The sequence below is a fragment of the Cyrtonyx montezumae genome, unplaced genomic scaffold (genome assembly GCF_038088225.1).
Source record: "Cyrtonyx montezumae isolate F1298 unplaced genomic scaffold, pur_monq_1.0 scaffold_1, whole genome shotgun sequence".
Classification (NCBI taxonomy): domain Eukaryota; kingdom Metazoa; phylum Chordata; class Aves; order Galliformes; family Odontophoridae; genus Cyrtonyx; species Cyrtonyx montezumae.
The window spans coordinates 1,849,641-1,868,891 of NW_027071825.1; the positions used below are offsets into that span (position 1 = coordinate 1,849,641).

The window sequence follows — 19,251 nt, forward strand, 5'->3', positions numbered from 1 at the left end:
AGATTCTGCAATTGATTAAAAGGCGTATCAATAGATTTTTATTAGTACATGTATCAAGTACACCCTCTGTGCACGCTAAAATGCTGTATAAATTATTTTACATTGTCAAACAAATTATGTTCTGTTCCATACTCATGTTCCAGCTTCACTCAGAATAAAAGGTAAAGAGTTTCTACTTGGCAGATATCCCTTAAAGCAAACAGATGAATAATATTCTGTCAGACTTTCCAAAGAGCAAAAAACCCATTGCTTGTGCCTGACTTTGAATATGGGAACATACTGGCTCTGTTTCATAGCAGTACTTCAGAAACGGGAAGGCTGCATTTTACTTTGCAAAGAGAACAGAGCTGCCCAGACTTGCACATCACTGTGTAATTGAAGGAAAAATCCTGGGTAATGTAAGACATTGGCGTTCTGACACCCCTCTAAAGCCACAGGGCAGCTAGGTTTAACTGGCTCACTAGAAATGCAAAGCATAAAATAACAAATTAATAATGCTAGGTTTTGTCATCGTTACGTTTACAGAGTCCCACAGCACCACTGATCCACCTCTTTCCCAAACGTAATCAAAAAATAATTCAGTGAGTGAGTACAATCTGCCTGAGAGCTGCTTCATTTGGTTATCTGTTACTTCCCATCCCCACTGACAGCTGGTTCTGCGTGACACCTCCAACCTGGACAGGGATAAAGCATCAAAAATGGATGTGCCTCAGGGCTGCTGCTCTGTGGGGCTCAGTGCAGGCAGGGCAGCCTCTGGTCCAGGCAGCTCTGTGGCCACATGATGGCCATTCCCTGCTAAAATTGGGACAGCCAGAGCTCCCTGATCACTCCAAGTCTCCCAATTACACGGACACACTGCTTGGGGCTGGGAAATGTTGCTCTCCCCACCCTGCTCACTTCTGGTCAAGGATTTGAGTGCTGTAAAGCAGCTGGAACCTCATGCAGCTCTGTGAATCAAAGGCAGGCAGCAGTGTGGAGGCCACAGTTTGGAAGCTTAATGAAGTACAACTCCCACACAATTATTCCCTTGGCAAGGGTGCACTGATTCACAACTGCATGCCTTTTTTTGGTCACCATAAGGAAGTTTTACATTGCCTTTATCAAAATCACTCATTTCTGGAGAGCGAAAGCTGCCTGGATGAGCTCGATACCTGCGGTCATGAATTGGATTTAAATATTGACCAAAACCAACTAAATTATCCAGGATATTAGCCTCTGAGATTCCCTCTTTCTCTCCTCTTAAACACCCTATATAACCACCCCCTCCCTCCCAAACTCCTCCTGTGTGCAGGCCGGGCTGTGCGCTGCCTCTGCAGCTGCAGCTGCTTAGGGAACGACCCTGGTAACAGCACGTGGACCTTTCCTGGCACATCTGTTCCATCATTATTCAAGAGGAACTGCAAATCGTATGCTCGCAGTTAGGGAAATGGCAGGGAACTTCTCGCACTCGTGTTTTGTTTGATAAAGCTATTTTAGGGTTATGTTCGGAAGGTCGGTTCGTCCGAGTTTTGAGATGCAGGAGAAAGAATGTAAAATGTTTTTGAAGAGCAGTCAGGCAGGATAAGATTACAAGTGCTAAGCGCTGCCTCTTGTAGCAAACCTTTGTGCTGCACAGCCAAACACTCTCCCTCCCCCTGGGCCCTCGCGGAGTCGCGATGATCTCACATACATATCCCTTATCCGCCTCTCATCGGGCATTAACCTTTAGATAAGGAGGGTTTGATGGAACACTCATCAGCTGCACACCATCCATCGGCTGCAGCCACTCTGCAGGAGCGGTGCCAGGCCACGGGAGTGATACCAGGCTGCAAGAGCAATACCAGGCCATGGGAGCAATACCAGGCCACGGGAGCCACATCACGCCATGGGAGCCAAACCAGACCACAAGGAGTGATACTAGGCTGCGAAGAGCAATAGCAGGCCTCTGCCTGATGGAGACCAGGTGCAGATGGAGAGGAACAGACCATACCACATCTACACCCATCTTGCCAGGGAGCAGCCCTCAAGCAGTCTGACCAAGACACAGCCACAAGTTGGTGCAGCTCCCTTTGTACGAGCAATACACAACCTCCAGAACCAAAGGCACTCCTCCATCAACCATCTCTTGGCTTACACAAACACCAGCTATCTGCATATGCATGACCCTCCTGGCCAGGATGCTGATGTTCCCTGGAGGATGTCCTGACCTACAGCAATGCTGTTTGGGAGAGTCCCTACAGTGTGAGGCACTTTTTGGCACAGGAACAGGAGAGCAACCACCCCCTGTCCCTCAGGGATCACCCAGGGGGTGAAACCCAGGAGCACGAACAGTGAGACAGATCCTAAGGGCACACTTAGATTTGTATTCTGTCTCTTGTCAGATAGAAGTCCCCAGTATCAAGAAATTCATTCATTACTTAGTCATGTGAAGTTAAGGAGGTTGTTCGCCTTTCTTTCTGCTGTCAACTAAGGTGCAGATTACACTGTGCATCTCCTCCCCACACACTGCATTTCCTCCCCCACAAACTTTACAGAACGGCGCACCTTTGTGAAGTATTTCAAATAAAATAAAATAAAATAAAATAAAGTAAAGTAAAATAAAATAAAAAAAACAACCAACCCAACAACTTTAAATGCAGCAGAAACACAGTAATACAGGCAGGGTTCAGACACCTTTCAAATGGCTTCATCTGGACATTAAGGGCTTTATTCCCTGATATTCAACTGCCCCTTTATAGGCATAACGGGGCCTCAGAGTGAGTGCTCATGCAACTGACACCACAAGAGAAGCTCTCTTTACATCAAACGTGTGGCAGAACCTGGCTGTAATGTATAAGGAGCTGGGTCCTCTGAGGTGCACTGCTCTGAGAAAACAGCAGAGAAAGGGCACTTTGAACCCCTGTGATTAGAAAACAGTGAGAATAACAACAAAGTTTTAAGTGACACCTTTTTGCCTGCCTGACATTAAATCTCCTTTGTCAGATGTCCCTTCTTTTTCAGAAAAACTAACATTTTAACCTTTCCAGTTAGCACTACTAACGATTCCTGTCTGTCCCATGGCTGCTTACTTGTTATCAACAACTGAAACTGCTCAGCAAGAGTTTGTTTGCTGCTGTATGATACCCGCCAGTTTTTGCAGCAGGACTGCTGTCTTCCAGCACACATAGGAAATAATATACATTCATAAATTATCACAAGTGAAAACAATCCAAAACAACATATATTTTTATGATACTAAGACACAGACTGTTTCAATAACGTGGGAAAGTATCTTCATCTTCAAGCTAATTTTCCAACCTACGACTTATTTGCTTTCTCTCCCACAGAAGACACCCAAACATCCTATTCTCCAGTGACGAGCCTTAAAGACCCGTTTCATTCCTTGCTAAAACTAGTGCAGATTGTTGGTTGCCCACAGGGACTCTTTACAGAAGTCAACATCCCACTCCTTCCTCTGCCTCAGGACGCTGCAAATGCAGCTCTCAACTATTTATTCATAACTGATACTAAATCTTCTGTAGCACCATGAGCCAAAACTGAGTGCTACAGAAGGAGTTTCAGGACTTCTGCAGCCCATTTTATCTCTCACTAACCTTTTCCAGCTCTACCTTATTTTCTTAAGTCACAGCTTTTTTTTTTTTTCTCTCTCTTTTTTTCTTCTCCTCCCTCCTCTCTCCCTCTTCCTAACATTTAATTTGTCTTATGTGACTCAAGTAAGTCTTTCTTCTGGTGACCTAATATTTTAACCTTAAGCGTGATGAAAAACAGACCTCACAAATCTGACACTTGAATTAAAAGTGAAACACATGCCTCAGCAGAAGTTAATTAAAAATAATACATATAATGTTAGCTTGTTTAAACTATTATTCGACCAAAAATTTGCACCCATCAATAACTACTACAGTCTGCCACAAAATAAGAGTAACCACCACAAGCTTCAGCTCACTGCAAAAATTAGCAATTTTACCTCTCTTTTTACTTAACAAAGCTGACAGAGATGCCAGTGGGGCTGTGGAGCTCTGCCCATGGGGTGATGGGGCACACACTGTGCAGAGGGCAGCACACCCAGACCCAACACACTGCTGCTGTTCGCCCTGCTCCTACACCAGACACGAGCTGCAGGTAACCAGCTCCCTGTGCAGCATGCAGCCTCGCTCCTCTTGGCGTGGTAAGTCCAGCCCTGAATGTATACACGGTCCCTTCTGATGGGCTGAGCACTTCAAAGGAAGCACGGTGGATGGAGAGCGATTATGTGGAAAAAGATGACCTGACATGCCAGACTCTGTTAAAAAATCTAGTGGAAAACACATTTTTCTAAAGGGCTTTCGTAGGAATTCTGTCAACGTAGGAAGGCAGCGTTTTTCCTCCGTTGCCGAGCAGACCTGCACTGCTGACTTGATGAGCACAATACTTTGGCTGGGGGTAGCTGGTAAGCCCCAAACCATTTTAAGCAGTTAGAATTATTTGAAATAGCTGGTCAAGTTTAACAACTGTGAAAACATTTAAAGTTCACATAACTCGCAGGTCTACCATAAATTCTGCTACTGACAGACACACATAAATAGAGGCTACTCAGCTGGGAATAGCCAGTCTGCTTTAAAAGGTACTGTGAGTTATACTGCATGGAGAATGTCTTCTGAAAAAGATTGCTTTCGAGATAAGAAACTCATTCTTAAGACAACAAGCATGGGGGAAAATATGCTTCGGTGAAAATTAACATCCATCCACTCCCTAAAGGTAACAGAATAAGGCACAGGGAACTTGTTTGCTTTCTTTAGAAGCAATGCTAACTTGCCACCATGTATGGATGACAAAATTCTAAGACAATTTACAATCCATCTCTTCTGCACATTGATGTGGAGGACGTTCGGAGCCCTGACAGCACCCAGCTGCACCACTGCACCGTGGGCTGAGCCACAGGGACACAGCATTTCAGCTGTCATTCTGAAATTAATTGGTGTTGATGAGGTTACACGTACACTGCGAATGGTATCAATGCATTCCCTCACTGGAAAAATATTATTTCAGATAAAAGTCGCTCCAAAAACTGTTGCTAAAGCCTTGCTTAAAGAAAGTCTGTCCTGGTGCACTTTCACAGTTGTGCTTTATCAAATCTAAAAGCTCTATTTTATCTCTGAGTGGGTGAAATGCTGGTTTGTATCAATACTAACTCTTATCGTGGTGTGGTAACATAAAGCACGTATTTCACAGCTGCATAAAAAATTAAATGAGGATTATGCCAAACTTCACCTAAAAAGGCAAGCACACACACAACCCATGTGGCAAGGAGATCTATGCAGTGTGTGTCAGAAGAAAACCTGAGGACACACCACTGTTTGTATCCCATTGCTCCATTTGCCCTGTCAGGGAACTTCAGTTCGGCCTGATGATAACTGCCTGTTTTGTGCCATAAAAGAGCCTTCTGTGTCACAGGTGGGGTAACACTAGTCATGCTCAGAAGACAGAGCAGCTCTGCAGACACCCATGGAGCTGCTCTGGGCTTATCCCCACGAGCTCAGACCACAACTGGACTCAGTGCAGCTCCCAGTGCTGGCTGTGGCCTCCAAACCAGCTCCTGTGCAAGCCAACATTCTCCAGATCACTCCTCTGCATTTCTCATTGCTAAAATCATAGTTTCTCTTGTTATCTTTTGTTCACTTCAATACTACTCACACTGCAGTCCTGTGGCTGTGCCCAGGCATCTGCATCCAAAGAGGGGACATACTGACACCACCAAAGCTTCAATACATCCTAAAAATTGCCTTGAGAAGCAGAAGTCCCACCAGGAGAGCTCAGAAACCAGCTTAGCTACAAGTCATGAAGAAAAGGGCTTTGCCATGCTTTTAGTGCTCACGGATTAAAAGATTCTACAATAAATCACACTTCCTTCTTGCAACTTGGAAACGGTAGAACCAGCAACAATAATGCAGGTAAAATGTAGAAGTGATTTATCTAACACAGGCCTACCAAACACGCACAACAATCTGTATTTCAGTAAGTCTGTATTTCAAGAGTAACTAAAGGAAACTTCAGATAGCTCCTGAAATTCCACCTTCTCAGCACAGGCAATTCAGGAGGGCTTGCATCTGGGGCAACTTTCCTCATCCTTCCATGGTGCCCGGAGGCTCTGGCACTGCAGCATGTACAGACAACTGAGGGGAAGAAAACCTAAGTGCAGCCACCCTCATCCAGACTGGTTAGATGGAGGATTCAGCAGTCCTTTCTCACTCCTGACATCCCACTTTGCTGCAGAAAAGAATGTGTGCGTTCTTCTCCAGCAAAATTATGATTGAGGGAAAAGTTGTTGTAAGTACATTTACTGCCACGAGACACTTGCCTGGGCAGGGCAACGTTTGCAATTTGTTTTTGCTTAACACCAGCCATGGTTGGCTAAGGCATCAATAACAGCATCCAACTACTCACAGCTCAGATAACTGCTTTCCTTCCCCACCAAGGCAGTCACACACGGATTTTCCTGTTAACAAGATCAATAAACTTGACACATTCTGAAATCGACGATTAACTCCTTTTACAGTATTTGAACTTGCCTGGGGTTACAGCTTTGAACAGAAATGGCCAGAGTGTCATGCGTGTTTTTAATTATCAGGATAAATAACGTAACACCTTATAATCTTCTTCCTCGTGCTTAATGATTCTGGGGTGAAGTAGCACAAATTGCAACCAAGCAGGTAACGACATGAGGGCAGGCAACGCAGCGATGTTATCTAGAAAGGAAAACTCCTCCTGGAGCTTTTATACTACATGGTAGGACCGAAAGAAGCATGGGTCAAACCAGGTTTATTCTCCTTTGTAATGTTTTTACTAGACTGAATAAATGCTGGAACCACTGCTTCTGCTCCAGGCTGTGCAAACCCCAGGTAAACCCTGAAGCTGATGCTAGTGATGGACGCATCCTCGCAACACCGTGCGGCACTGCGAGCTCACGGTGTTTGTAGGACTGTAATTCATCATCATTGTTATTGCTATTGTTGTTGTTGTTATTATTATTACTCTTGAGTAATTGCTACCACGAGCTTTCACTGCTCATGGTTCCAGGGCTTCCTCATCTCTCAGTTCCCAGCCCGACAGCAGTGAGCAGGCTGAGCAGGAACCTGCACAAAGCTCTGCCCAGAGCTGAGCTGCTGCACGCCACTGGGATCTGATGAACCTCCAACAGATCTCTCACTGCTCCCCATCAGCACAAACTGAAAACATCAGGAGAGGATTTGTTTAAGGAACAGCTATGGGAGCTGGGTCCTAAAGCAAGCGAACGGAACAAGAAAAAGATAGAGATTTTCTCACTGAGGTTTCATTACCTGGTTTTGCAGAATATTTTATTACAACCACAGAAATACTGTAAGCCTTGAAGCAGGATTTCCTTTACAATTAAAGACCTTGTGGCATAGGGGAATCCCACTGCACGTGGAGATGACCTCAGACGTTAACTGGCTTCTGAAATGTTTGTTCCTTCTTTCATGCCTTCCACCACAACTCCTATGGCTGCCAGATCCCAGCAAAGCACCCTGAGAACATTCAGCCACCAGAAGGTGCAGGCTGTCATGTAAATCAAGACAACAAAAGACTTCCAAGCCCATTCCCCATGTGATAGAAGTAGCATACACTCCCATAACGCCAAATTCTTATGCTGAATGGCCAGTCTTTCCAATCTTTTCACCCTTTCATTCTTTTTGTTTTTTATTCTTTAGATAGAACAGAACCCAAAACGAAATGGAGAGCTCCCAAAAGCTGGGACTGGGAGGGAGGGGGCTTTGGTGCTCGGGTTGCATCTTAGAAAGGGAATGGGGAATATCACTGTTGCTGTACTAATGTCGAATCTTGCCTCCCAGCCTATGGGCTCAAAGAAATCCTTGTAAGGCATCTACATCAGCCCTATGATTAAAACTAGCTGAGACTTCGTTTGGATGGGAATCATCTTAGAAAACATCAGCTCTTCTGAAAACTGGAATGTGTCATAAAAATACAGTGGTTTGGATGACACTGCCACTGCAGCCTTCTAGCAGCTCCAGAAGGGGTTTCTGTGTTAGAGGGAACTTGGCCTCAAAACTGCTGTTACTGGGAATGACCACAGGGGAGATGGGGAGACCCTCCTCTCTGGTGGACACTTGCTGGGCTGGGGCTGTGCAGCACTCTGCGAAGCTCTCAGCTTCATTTCAACAACGAACAAAACCAGATAGCGAAGGCCCAACGTTCTAAATCAAGAGCAGTTCCCTGCTACCAGCCAGTCCTGGTGGCAGCCCTCCCATGGAGCTCAGCAGCATGGGTCGGCCGTCCCAGCGTGTGCTCTGCGCGGGCCGTCCTGCCAACGAGTTCAGTGGGAAGAGGGCCCTGGGGAACATGAAGGATCTATAGCATTAACAGGAACAATACTTGGCCCATCTGACTCTTTGGTTTAACTCACAAGACTCAGTTTGTTAACAGACCCAGTCACAGACTGCCAACTGTGCATAACGATCGGATTTTTTTTGCAACAGTTAAAGATGGTCCCCACAAATACAGTGCCCCAACGGCTGCAGGAGGCCATCAGGGTAAGGAATGTAGCTTTCCAGCTTTCCATGATGGTTTTTTTTTTCCCCATTCTGTTGCCAAACAGAATAAAGAAACTTCAAAATGACCCTCACTTTACTCATTTAAAATAAATCAGAAAAGTAAGCCCACAGTCTGTAACTCAGGCTCAATTTATATAATTATAGGATTTAAGAGTTTACATAAACCGAATTTTCTAATGATTCATCGAAACTCCTTAAAGAATGAAGAATTTTTCCTCTTCCTGCACTGTATGCAACAGTCATTGCTAAGGGATTTGATTTAGTAGTTCAGTGGGTAGGGATGGTGTTAGGAGGATGGTTGGACTAGATGATCTTGTAGGTCCTTTCCAACCTCATGTACCTATGAACCTATGAACCTAGTCCTCCAAGGCTTCTGTGTGCTCCTAGATCCACAGTGTTAAATAAAAGGCAGGAAGGTAGCTGAGCCTGGTTCATAACAGTGTAAATTCACCTTCCAGTGTTATCCTCAGCATTTATCGAGTGCGGACAAACAAACAGCACAACAGGATGAATGCAGCCAGGCTGAATGAACCCACTAAATGTGAAAGGCACAAGATCTGACCCAGAATTCCCAGAATGTCTGCTTCAGGACACAAGGAGCAAAGTGCTGGGGTCAGCTCTTCAGCCCCGCAGCTCTCCTGGGGTCCTGCCACAATCCCTGTGTGCAATGTCATCACCGGCCACGCAACTGGATCACATCAAAGCCTTGCAGGAATAAAGGCACAAACACTCTTTAAATATTATCTGCAGCATTCCACAAAGGCTGTTGCTATACCAAACATTTATTTACATATGTAGTTGCTATGGGTGATACGGCACAGAAGGAAAACAAACACAATTCTTAACAGTGCATTGTCTTTTCCTACATACTATGACAATGCCGTAGGCAACTCTGGCTTCTAAAGTCCAAGTCATGATGCATTTTGCTCCCCTCTCTTCCCCACTTAAAAAATATTGACATCAGTGTGATTAATTTGTTTTCAGATAACACAGCTATGTCTCCATATCGTGTCATACCTTTTCTTCAGACCTCGTGAAGATAGAAGGGCTTTCTGCTTGTACTACAGGACAGATAAAGGTGGACCACTTCAATTAAAATAGGCAACAGTATTTATCAGGTACCTTTTCACAAGTGAAAAGCACTTTCTAACTTACACCTTGTTCCAAACTCCAGGCTAGCTTCTTTTCTGCAGATTTATCATAGCATAACAAACTACAATTGAATCCTCTCCATTATTAAGAGCTCTGTGGCACAGACCTCACATTTTTGCAGCTTTGCTCACATGAAAACCCACGGCTGATGCACGGCTGCAGCCGACAACGATAATCCATTAGCATGAGTGTTGGGCCAGGCCTCCAGAGCTCAGTTCTCTGCCTCGTTACTGCAAATACAGAATCTTGGGCAAACCACCCGTGGGTGCCAGACCCAGACAGGGGGACCAGCGTGACTTCAGTGGCATCTGAACCAGCACAAAGCGGTGAAGGCGACTGAGCACACCTTCAATCTTACTCTGGCTCAGCCTCCCATACGTGACCTGGGAGATAAGGGAAAGTAAAGAGGCAAAGGAGCCTGGAGTTCCCAGATAATGTGTATATTTAGCTATGTAAGTACTTTGAAGTTGATAAAATGCACTCCAACACTGGCTGTAACTAATTCATTTAATTCCAGACATAAATACAGCAGTAGTACATTCACCCAGAGGTTTCCACTTGATATTTGCTTGCTTAGGGCACCCAGGACCATGGCCCCTCCAGGCCCAGAAGCCTCAGCAGTCCCCCCAGTGCCACAGAAAAATCACCAGGAAAATCACAGAGGAGAAACCAGGGAGAAGGTGAGACAGTGCCTGGCAGATAAGTGTGCCAATCAAGGACACTGCAAAGAGGAGCCCTCCCTGGAAACACTCAATTTTCACAACCAGCAGGACCACAGCAGCTAATCTGGCTCTCAGACTCTGGCAAAACCACGGGGGTATTACTTGCAGCTGAGTGAAGTAATGCAACAGAACATAACGTGGTTTCTGTCAGCATCAGCCACTCCAACTTCATCTTCACACTGCACAACTGTTTTGCACAAATGTATTTACATTGGCCTCCACATACAATATCCCACTCAAAGTTTGCCCTGTGGCATCTGCACCAACACACAGCAGGGCTATAAAAGAGCCAGCCAGCCCCCAGACCTGTGGGATTTGTGTTCAGTCCTCACTCAGCATTTCCACAGACACCAAAAGCAGCACTGGTGGCAGTGATGGCAAAAATGGCTCCAGCACTGGGGTAAGCGTGGGTGCAGCAGTGGCAGGGTTGGGCTCAGGATGCTGTGAAGCAGCTCCCTGGTGAATCCACTTCACAGTTTTGGGGATCTTTTTCTATAATATTTAACTTCTCTGCTCAAAAGAAGCCCCTGTGAAATGCTCAGTCAAACACACAGTTGGCCAAGTCTCACCTGGATGGCAGCCAGTGGTTATGTGTTTTCTTGCTGAAGAGAACCATGCTGACATCCAGCCACATGGAGCCACTGTATAAAAGATCTGTTCTACTAAAAAACCCAGATGTGTTTAACTGAAAAAAAAAAGAAGAAAAAAAACCCCATAAAAATCTTAATCACTGAAAAAGAGGATGGGAGAATCCTGCGGGGTTTGTGGTTTCACAAGCCTTGCAAGCTATTTCTGGGAAGCACAAACCCCATTTGATTTTATGAATCAAATGCCCCTTAAAATTACAGCTCTCTCCTCTCCTCTTTTCCTCCTCTCCTCATTCCGAGTGGGTAAATAAAGAGGAAACAATGCCATACTTCGCTTGCATACAGAGAAAGCCCTGTGAAGAGTCAGAGGGCTGCTCAAGGGCAGCCCTGACACCAGGACTGCAGATGCACTGCCTCTGCCATGCTCACACCCAGGATTCTTCCTGGAGCAAGCAAGAGAAGAGCAAGGCAAGCCCAGAGCATCACTCCAGGTAGTGGAACCAACACAGACAGAGGAAAAATGCACAATAGCAATTGTGGGGGAAAAATGAGCACACAATGGTTCTCCAGGCCAAATGATCTCTACTATTATACTGAATTCTCTCATTGCTTGGAACCTGCTGTGCTCAGCCCTTTCTCTGCAGCCCCTGGAGAGACCTGAGGTTGGGATGCACACTGCTACATCCTTAAAGGACCAAACCTTGCCAAAAAATGTTTCAAAGCGACACGAAGCATCAGAACTTACAAAAAAAAAAAGGAAAAAAATGAAAGTGCTACATTAGTAGATTCAGCCTTACATACCAAGAGCCACCAGGACCCGAGTTACAAGCTGGATGAGGGCCCCTGGATGCTGTCTGCTCTAGAGGTGCCCTTGACAACCCCCACTTCATGGAAACTATTTCAGCCTGCGTGGTCGCCATGCTCTGGGCACAGCAGCATTTGCACTCTGCCCACAGCTCCCTGTGCGCCTGGAACAGGCCCTGTATCTGTAGCACCTTCCAGCAGAACAAAGATAAAATAACAACTTATGTATAAAGCAGGCGTGTGCTTCTGAGAAAGAAAAAATAAAAAAACAACAAATAGAGAAGCATCTATATGCTGTGTTACACACATGGAGCAGCAGAGCGTGTCAGTGGAATGCAGCTCCTCGACCCCACAGATAAGGCTTTAAAGCTGACTTTTGCCAAACACCAGAGAGCTGAAGGAAGGACACTCAGGTCAGCCAGCACTTTGCATGACAGCACTGCCTCGCTTTCTCCGTCCCCCGATGGATGGCGGTGGCACGCTGCTGCTGGAGATTCTCTCCTTTGCTTTAGACTGGTTTGCAAAGCAGACATTTGGCTCAAACGAACCATGGCAGTGTTTGAGGAAAGCAGAAAGAATAAGGATATAATGCACAGGAGAATTAAGATGTTATCTCGCACTGCTTGTCTTGTTTTCCAGGAGTTACCCATTTACCCTTTTTATTTTTTAAGCTACAGTTGGACCATCTATTTTTCTGCCAACACATAAGTGCAGAACTCTGCACCTATAAATTATATGAAGTGCTGAGCATATGGATTTTTTAAAAACATGATCCTCCAATTAAATCCTCAAATGAACAGAACCTTCTGCTCCTGTAGATTAATAAGACAACATGGGAAAAGCACAGCCACTGAGGATGACCGCTACGTGCCATCGATGTTGCTGACTGTGAAGAAAGTCATGCTGATAAGGCACAAACACTACCAAAGGATGAGTCCTGTAGGGAACAGACTCCAGGCTCCCCTCATATTTGAAGAGGTATTAACCTCTAGAATGTCAATAAATACTTTTGGACAAGGAAGCTCACCAGAGCTGCTGAAGATGTTCTGTTCCCCTATGACAAAGAGCACTGCTGCCTTTAACCAGTACATCCTCCAACACTTTCCTGCAGCACTTCCCTGTGTAATGTGGAATCACTCTGAACACAGATACTTCCATCAGATTGCCATTAATTTCATGGCTAATAATTTGCTTGCCAGCTTGTGTGAAGAGCAGACTATGCACAACATCTCAAGATATCTTTTTTGCGTGGAAAGAACAGCAAACAGCTTTCTCCCTGCATTCCACAGCATGTAATTTCTCTTTCAGTTCAGCTCAATCCAGCTGGGACTCGCCAAGCACCGCTATCCATGAGGCTGCTGCACTCCCACCATTGGCAATGGATATGAACCAGGTTCATGGTGACCCACTGACATTTCTTCTACTCCAATTCAGTACAAGCTCCAAGTTTATCATTTCTCTCATAAGCTTCTTCCTGATTCTCTTATTTCACAGATTAAATCTGCTTAGCTTCTGCAGGAATGTAAACGTTCCCCATTCAGTAAAACAGAGATGCCTGCGCACGTTTCTTTGGATATGTTACCCTACAATGTTTAGAACAATGTGTCCTCTCATTAGACAGACCCACAAGCTCCCAGGGTAATGAAGTGTGATTAAATATCTTTCTTGGTTACAAATTTTAAATTATAAAGTTAACTACTGCAGAGGAAGTCTCACTTTATTTTCACCTTTCCACATCTTCGTGCTTGGACCTATGTATACCAATGGGCAGGGCATGCTGAAAGCAAAATGAAAATCCTGGATTGAATCTCTTTAAAGTCAATGTAATGTTTGATATGGTGCATGGAGAGGAGAAAAAACAGAAGTAGTTTGTCTTTTCCCTCATGGATGATGATGTGCAGGCATCACCCCAGAGCTCAGTCTGACTCTCACTGAATTAACGGGAACACTTGCTGTCATCTCTCCATAACTGGATGAGGCTTTTAGGGAAGAGATAAACTGTCTGAAAGAGAAACTGGAAAAAGGTTCCCAAACCAATTTTGTTTCAGAAAAAAAAAGAAAAGAAAAAAGCAATACAAGCAATCCTCAGCAGCCCAGACAGCGAAATCCCAGCACATCTCACAGAACCACAGCATTGTGGGGGTTGGAAGGGACCTGCAGAGCTCACCGAGTCCAACCTCCTGCCAAAGCAGCTCCCAGCCCAGGGTGCACAGCTCGGCGTCCAGGCGGGGCTGGGACGTCTGCACAGAAGGAGACCCCACCGCCTCTGTGTGCAGCTCCAGTGCTCCATCACTGCACTGGGAAGAAGTTCCCACGCACACTTGTCTCCCTGCCTTCTGTGCTCACACTGCTCTCCTGTGGGTTTTTGACAGCTTTGCCTCATCTGACAGATTTTAGAAACCCCAAACTTGTTGGAAGCAGACACCAAAAGCACACCTCCTCAAATCACAAGCAACGTCTCCCAGCTGCTGAGGTGCTCAGCAGCCTCCACCTCCTGCAGCGCAGTGCAGCTTTGCTCCCCAGAGCACTGCTCTCACACCAAGGGCTCTAAGGCCCAGCAAAGAGCTCCCCTTCCTAAACAAACCCACTAACTTCACTGCAGGTACCTCCAAAAGATAAAAGCACATTTGATGGTGTTCCATTAGAGGGCATCCTAGCATGTCCTTTTGTGGTCAGATGCTTTCCTTAATGTACATTCTCTGCAATATTTTGTGAGTGATCTTCTATAAGGACAGTCAGACGTTCACAGCTCCATCATCAGGACAGGTGGGGTTTCAGCATTATTTCACATGTGCAAGGTGTGAATAAAGTGGAAACACGATCATAACATTAGTGACAAACTTCTGAACAGCTGGAGATCAGACTCAAAAGCAATGGGAGATTTAAAAAGGCGAGCAAGTTTGGTTGTGTAACTTGAAATGAGAGACTGATATGTTTTCAAAGGCTATCACTGTCAGAAGCTCCAGTGCCAAAGTCAAGGTGGCAACTGCTCAGAGCCAGCAGCAGATCATGAGCTCCAGGACAGAGGGAAGCTGCTGTGCAAACAGCCAGTACTTGCACCCAGGTACCTGATCTTTCGCAACTTGCTTTTATGACCGTTTACAAAAACAGTTACAGATAGACACAGATCCATATTATGACCATCAGTTCCATTAAATCAGTAAAAATCCCCTAGGTAGCAACATCTACTTTGTCAAATGTTATCCATATTGGGCCACGACTGTGAAGACTGATTTCACCTCATTCGGTGTATTCTGTACATACACTGAAATCAGTTCAAAGGCTGAAGGCACCAGGGGACCTAAGGGAAATAACACTGGGAAATAAGAAGTCTAACTTAAGAAATAGGAGTTGACACGATAACATGAAAATTTATCTACGAGACAGATAATTCAGTTATAATAAATTATGATCCTATCTGACTTAAAGGGGAATGTAAAAGTGCTTCTGTCACACAAAATGAAAAATGAACTTCTGACTGCTGAAATGCAAGATTAATGAATCGACTTAAGAGACATGAAACAACTTACGATGATCCCGGACTTGCTGTTGGTGGGGGACCTGGAAAAGTGACAGAAGAAAAACAGTGTGATGAGTTATAGTGAGGTAACAAGCAGGAAGCTTTTCAAAACCTTTTAAAAGATAAAAGTAACAGTCTGTCATGTAGGATGTGGTTCATGCAGTTCAACAGGCAAGTCTCCGTTTCTCAATAGCAAAGACAAAACTGTATCCTGTAGCAGAGACTGCCTGCAAAATGCTGTAGATAAGGTAATAAACAGCTGAGGGACTGATTCTGTAATTCCACTGCGTTTGGGGTCACGACAAAAAAGGTTGCAGCAAGCCACAGGCAGCTTGTGCAAAAGCATGTTGTAACTGCAAGTGGGAGAAAACAGCATCACCTCCCCCTATCAATCTTCATTGTGTTTCAGGATGTTCATCCTTGGCCTGATTCAGCAGGCGTTGGCTGACAGTGTTTTATTGTTTGCGCCTTTGGTGTTTATAGTTTGGCAAATACTGGACTGGCTGAGTTGACTGCAGTTCACCAGCACAGAGCAAAGTGAAGAGGAGTCAGCTGCAGCCAGTTTAAGAGATATTCTTACTAAAGAACTTTTGCTCTAGAAATTGAGTTATAAGATTAAATGTCACTCCAGTCAGTAAACCACCACAAATACTTCGTTTTCTACAGCAATGTCTATAGAAGTACCATTTTTCAGATAAAAATATCCTACATTTCAGACATAAACTAAAGGACAACTATGTGATGAGAAAATCTGATGACCAATTTCTTATTAGAATTTAGAAAATCTAGGAGATTTATGATGGAAGGCTCTGGCACACACTGGATACATCATTCCCTTTGGGTCGCTATGAGGACTGACTAGGGATCCACTTCATCTCGGTGAAGTATTTCATTGAGTGGAGATGGAAAAGATGTACAACATCCATCCCATGTCTGGAATCTTCCCCGTCATAAGACTGCCTATGAAGGTGATCACCTCAATATAAACTTTGAAGAAGTGCTTATTTTATCTGAAAGGTATATATGTGTGTGTATATATATATATATATATATATAATCAATGGGCCTACACAAAACAATTTCATTCCACCTCCAATCTGCTGCAAGCTGAAATTCTCACTTACTAGAAGAAGAGGAGGTCACCTGGAGAAAATCTCAAGATTTTCTCATCTGGTCTGAGCCCACCCAGTTGGTGTATCAATGAACACTGCTGCTCAGCGGTCCCTGTGGATATGCCCGGGTTCTATTGGACTTCTGTGTACTAAAGGCCACCACTATAGCTGGCACGATGGGCTCTGGAGCTCAGCAAACAGGCAGGCTGAAGCACTCCATCAGCGCCCTCGTTTTCAGCAGTTAACACAACACAGAAGTTGGACTTGATCCTACGGACCCCTTCCAACTTGGAACACTCTATATGACTCTACGAACTTTCTCCAGGGTTATCTGCGCTGTTTTAACAACAGCTCCCAAGGAAGAAAACGTACCGAATTTGACAAACAGCACACCGGTCGTAGAAACAGTCCTCCTGCCATTCGTTGCAACGCACTGGAAGTAGCCGGTGTCGGTGGTGTCGAGGTTTCTTATTCGCAGCCGTGAGCCGTAGCTGGTTGCGCGGAAGGAGATGCGCCGCGGCTCCTGGACCACGGGCGCGTCGTTCTTCAGCCAGCGCACGGTGGGAGCGGGATTGCCGGACACCTTGCAGTGCAGCTCTGCGGTCTGACCAAGAGTGGTGGTGATGTTGTTCATCGGCTCGTCGAGAGTCAAGAAGTAATCTGTGGTGGAAAAAGAAGCGAGGTGAATGAAAAAAAATCCAGCTCGGGAAATGTTGGTCGAGAGAAATCTGGCTTCAAAAGGGGAACAAAGGAGGTGGCTATCGGGTTTAGTCAGAAACTCTCCTCGTTAATCTGTTGCAGGGCCACTGTGGGTTCCACATAGTTTTGCCCGGTAAAAAGAAGGAACAAATCTTGCAATTTTCATTGCACTGCAGTCACAGTGTTTTTCTCAGAAGCTTCTTTTCCTTTCTACATCCATAGATTTCTTCTCTGCTTTCTCAACACCATCCCACTTGGCTTCATTCAGCACAGAAGAAAGAGCTAATGCCTCTCTTCTGTTTGCTTTACTTCTCCTTTTCTGTAATCACTAAATGCAAAAGTATCCACTTGTTTTATTGTTTGTGCCCCACACATCTCCCCCTGCTCATGTGTACCTATATATGAAAGGAGCCATTCAGCAGCAAGGATCTCAGAGCTGTTTTTAATTGAGTTGAAGTGCAGCACAGACACTGACCACGTTGTGATTGACTCTGCGAGCACTGAGCACACAGATGAAGGAATGGGGATCACATCTGTGAGACGAAGGCTCTCATTCCTTGTTTCCTCTGCTAAGGGCTCTGAAGTTTAACCTGAAATAGGTCTCATGATAGGTGCAAGCAGAAGATCAAGAATTCTCTCATTTTGTTAAGACAGGGAATGTTAAATCAAAATTTCACAAAATTAATCTCTTCTAATCCATTCATGAGCACTGCCTTCTCCTGTCAAGTACTATTTCATTCTGCATCGGTCAGGAAGAAGGCCATTTCTAGTTAACTGTACTCAGCATTTAATTAAACCCTTTAAAGGCAGAGAGCGAGATGGATTGGGTTCGGGGAATGGCATACACAGGCTTTCATCTCGGTGTCACAGGTTCAAACCCAACGTGGTCATTAGTGGGCAGAGCCCATTAGCAGTGCTGGCTGTCGCAGCGGGGCGGTCAGGCAGTGGGAAAGCTGGGGCCCTGCTGCTGTGCTCTGCCAGCAGGCCTGGGAGGTGGATGGAGCCCATCACTGCGAACTTGTGCTGAGCTGCTCGAGCAGCCGCGGTCGGCTGCATCTACTGTTACCTGCAGCAGCAAGCCTGCTTGAAATTAGGAGAAAGATCTTCAGCACCCAATAAAAACAGCTTAGCTAAGTACCTCGCCTTACTAATCCACTTCCCTAATTACTTATTTTAATCATGTCTTCACTGGCAACTCCCTTCATTATGTCCTGTGAGTATCAGTATCTCTCCCCTTTGTATTTAATCTCCTTAGTGTGTGAGTTCTTAGCCTGGATTTGCATAGCACTTCGTGCAGCACATCCCTGTCCTGCCGAGGAGCTGTTAGGATAAGCACTACACACAAAGGAGCTGCCCACACAGCTCTCTTTCCCTGATCAAGTTTGTTAACGTGCAGCTATGAAACTGTGCAAAGCTGTACTGCTACCTGTGCTCCTATGGACCTGGTGAGCTAAAACCGTGTCTGGTGTCAGAGGAGCTGAGTGGAGAAGGCAGACAACGGGCTCAGTGTCCCACCTGGGTGTCAGGCTGCTCATTACCTCTCCAGAGCCACTTCTGCACGACTGAGAACATTTCTGAGTGGCACCTTCATAGCCTCACTAGGCGGTGTCATCTAAACCAGCGCACACATTCTTGGGCTCTCCCAACAGTCTGTGCTTAACAGAATCACACTAATCACGTGGAAGTGGATAACCATGCTCAACAATCCAATCCATTTCTGCACCACAGTGCTTTATATAACTCCTGACGACATTTCACAGACAGTGGTTCAGACATCTTCAGTGCCACACAGACAGAAAACAGAATGGCCCCAGTCCTGTGATGCTCTTGCTGACAACCAAGAGTGAAGAGAGTATTTTTAAAGCTCCTGGAGTGATCAGAAGAAATAAATAAAGGGATATTAACGATGTTGTGTAAGATACCAAATGCAGGAGGAGGATTCCAAAGTACCAGTGCCAACAGTGAGGCAATAGGGAAGTACAGCCATTATTGCAAGAGCAACTTCTCTGCAGATACCCCCAGAAGCAGCCCCTGGTGCCAGGAGCTTCCCAGTCTTCTCCAGGCTTTCTGCAAACGGTTACAGGAACTCTAAAACAAAATGCATCTGCT

General features: G+C 45.3%; 1 protein-coding gene across 1 annotated transcript in view; it reads right to left on the reverse strand.

Annotated features, from left to right (window-relative positions):
• Positions 1 to 19,251, reverse strand: part of ROR1 (receptor tyrosine kinase like orphan receptor 1) — a 129,247-nt gene that overhangs the window by 14,256 nt on the left and 95,740 nt on the right. The window contains exons 3-4 of the mRNA XM_065737330.1: positions 16,816 to 17,103; positions 15,342 to 15,372 (exon numbers count right to left, since the gene is read on the reverse strand). Of these exons, the coding sequence (XP_065593402.1) occupies positions 15,342 to 15,372; positions 16,816 to 17,103 (319 nt within the window). The remainder of the gene's footprint in view (positions 1 to 15,341; positions 15,373 to 16,815; positions 17,104 to 19,251) is intronic.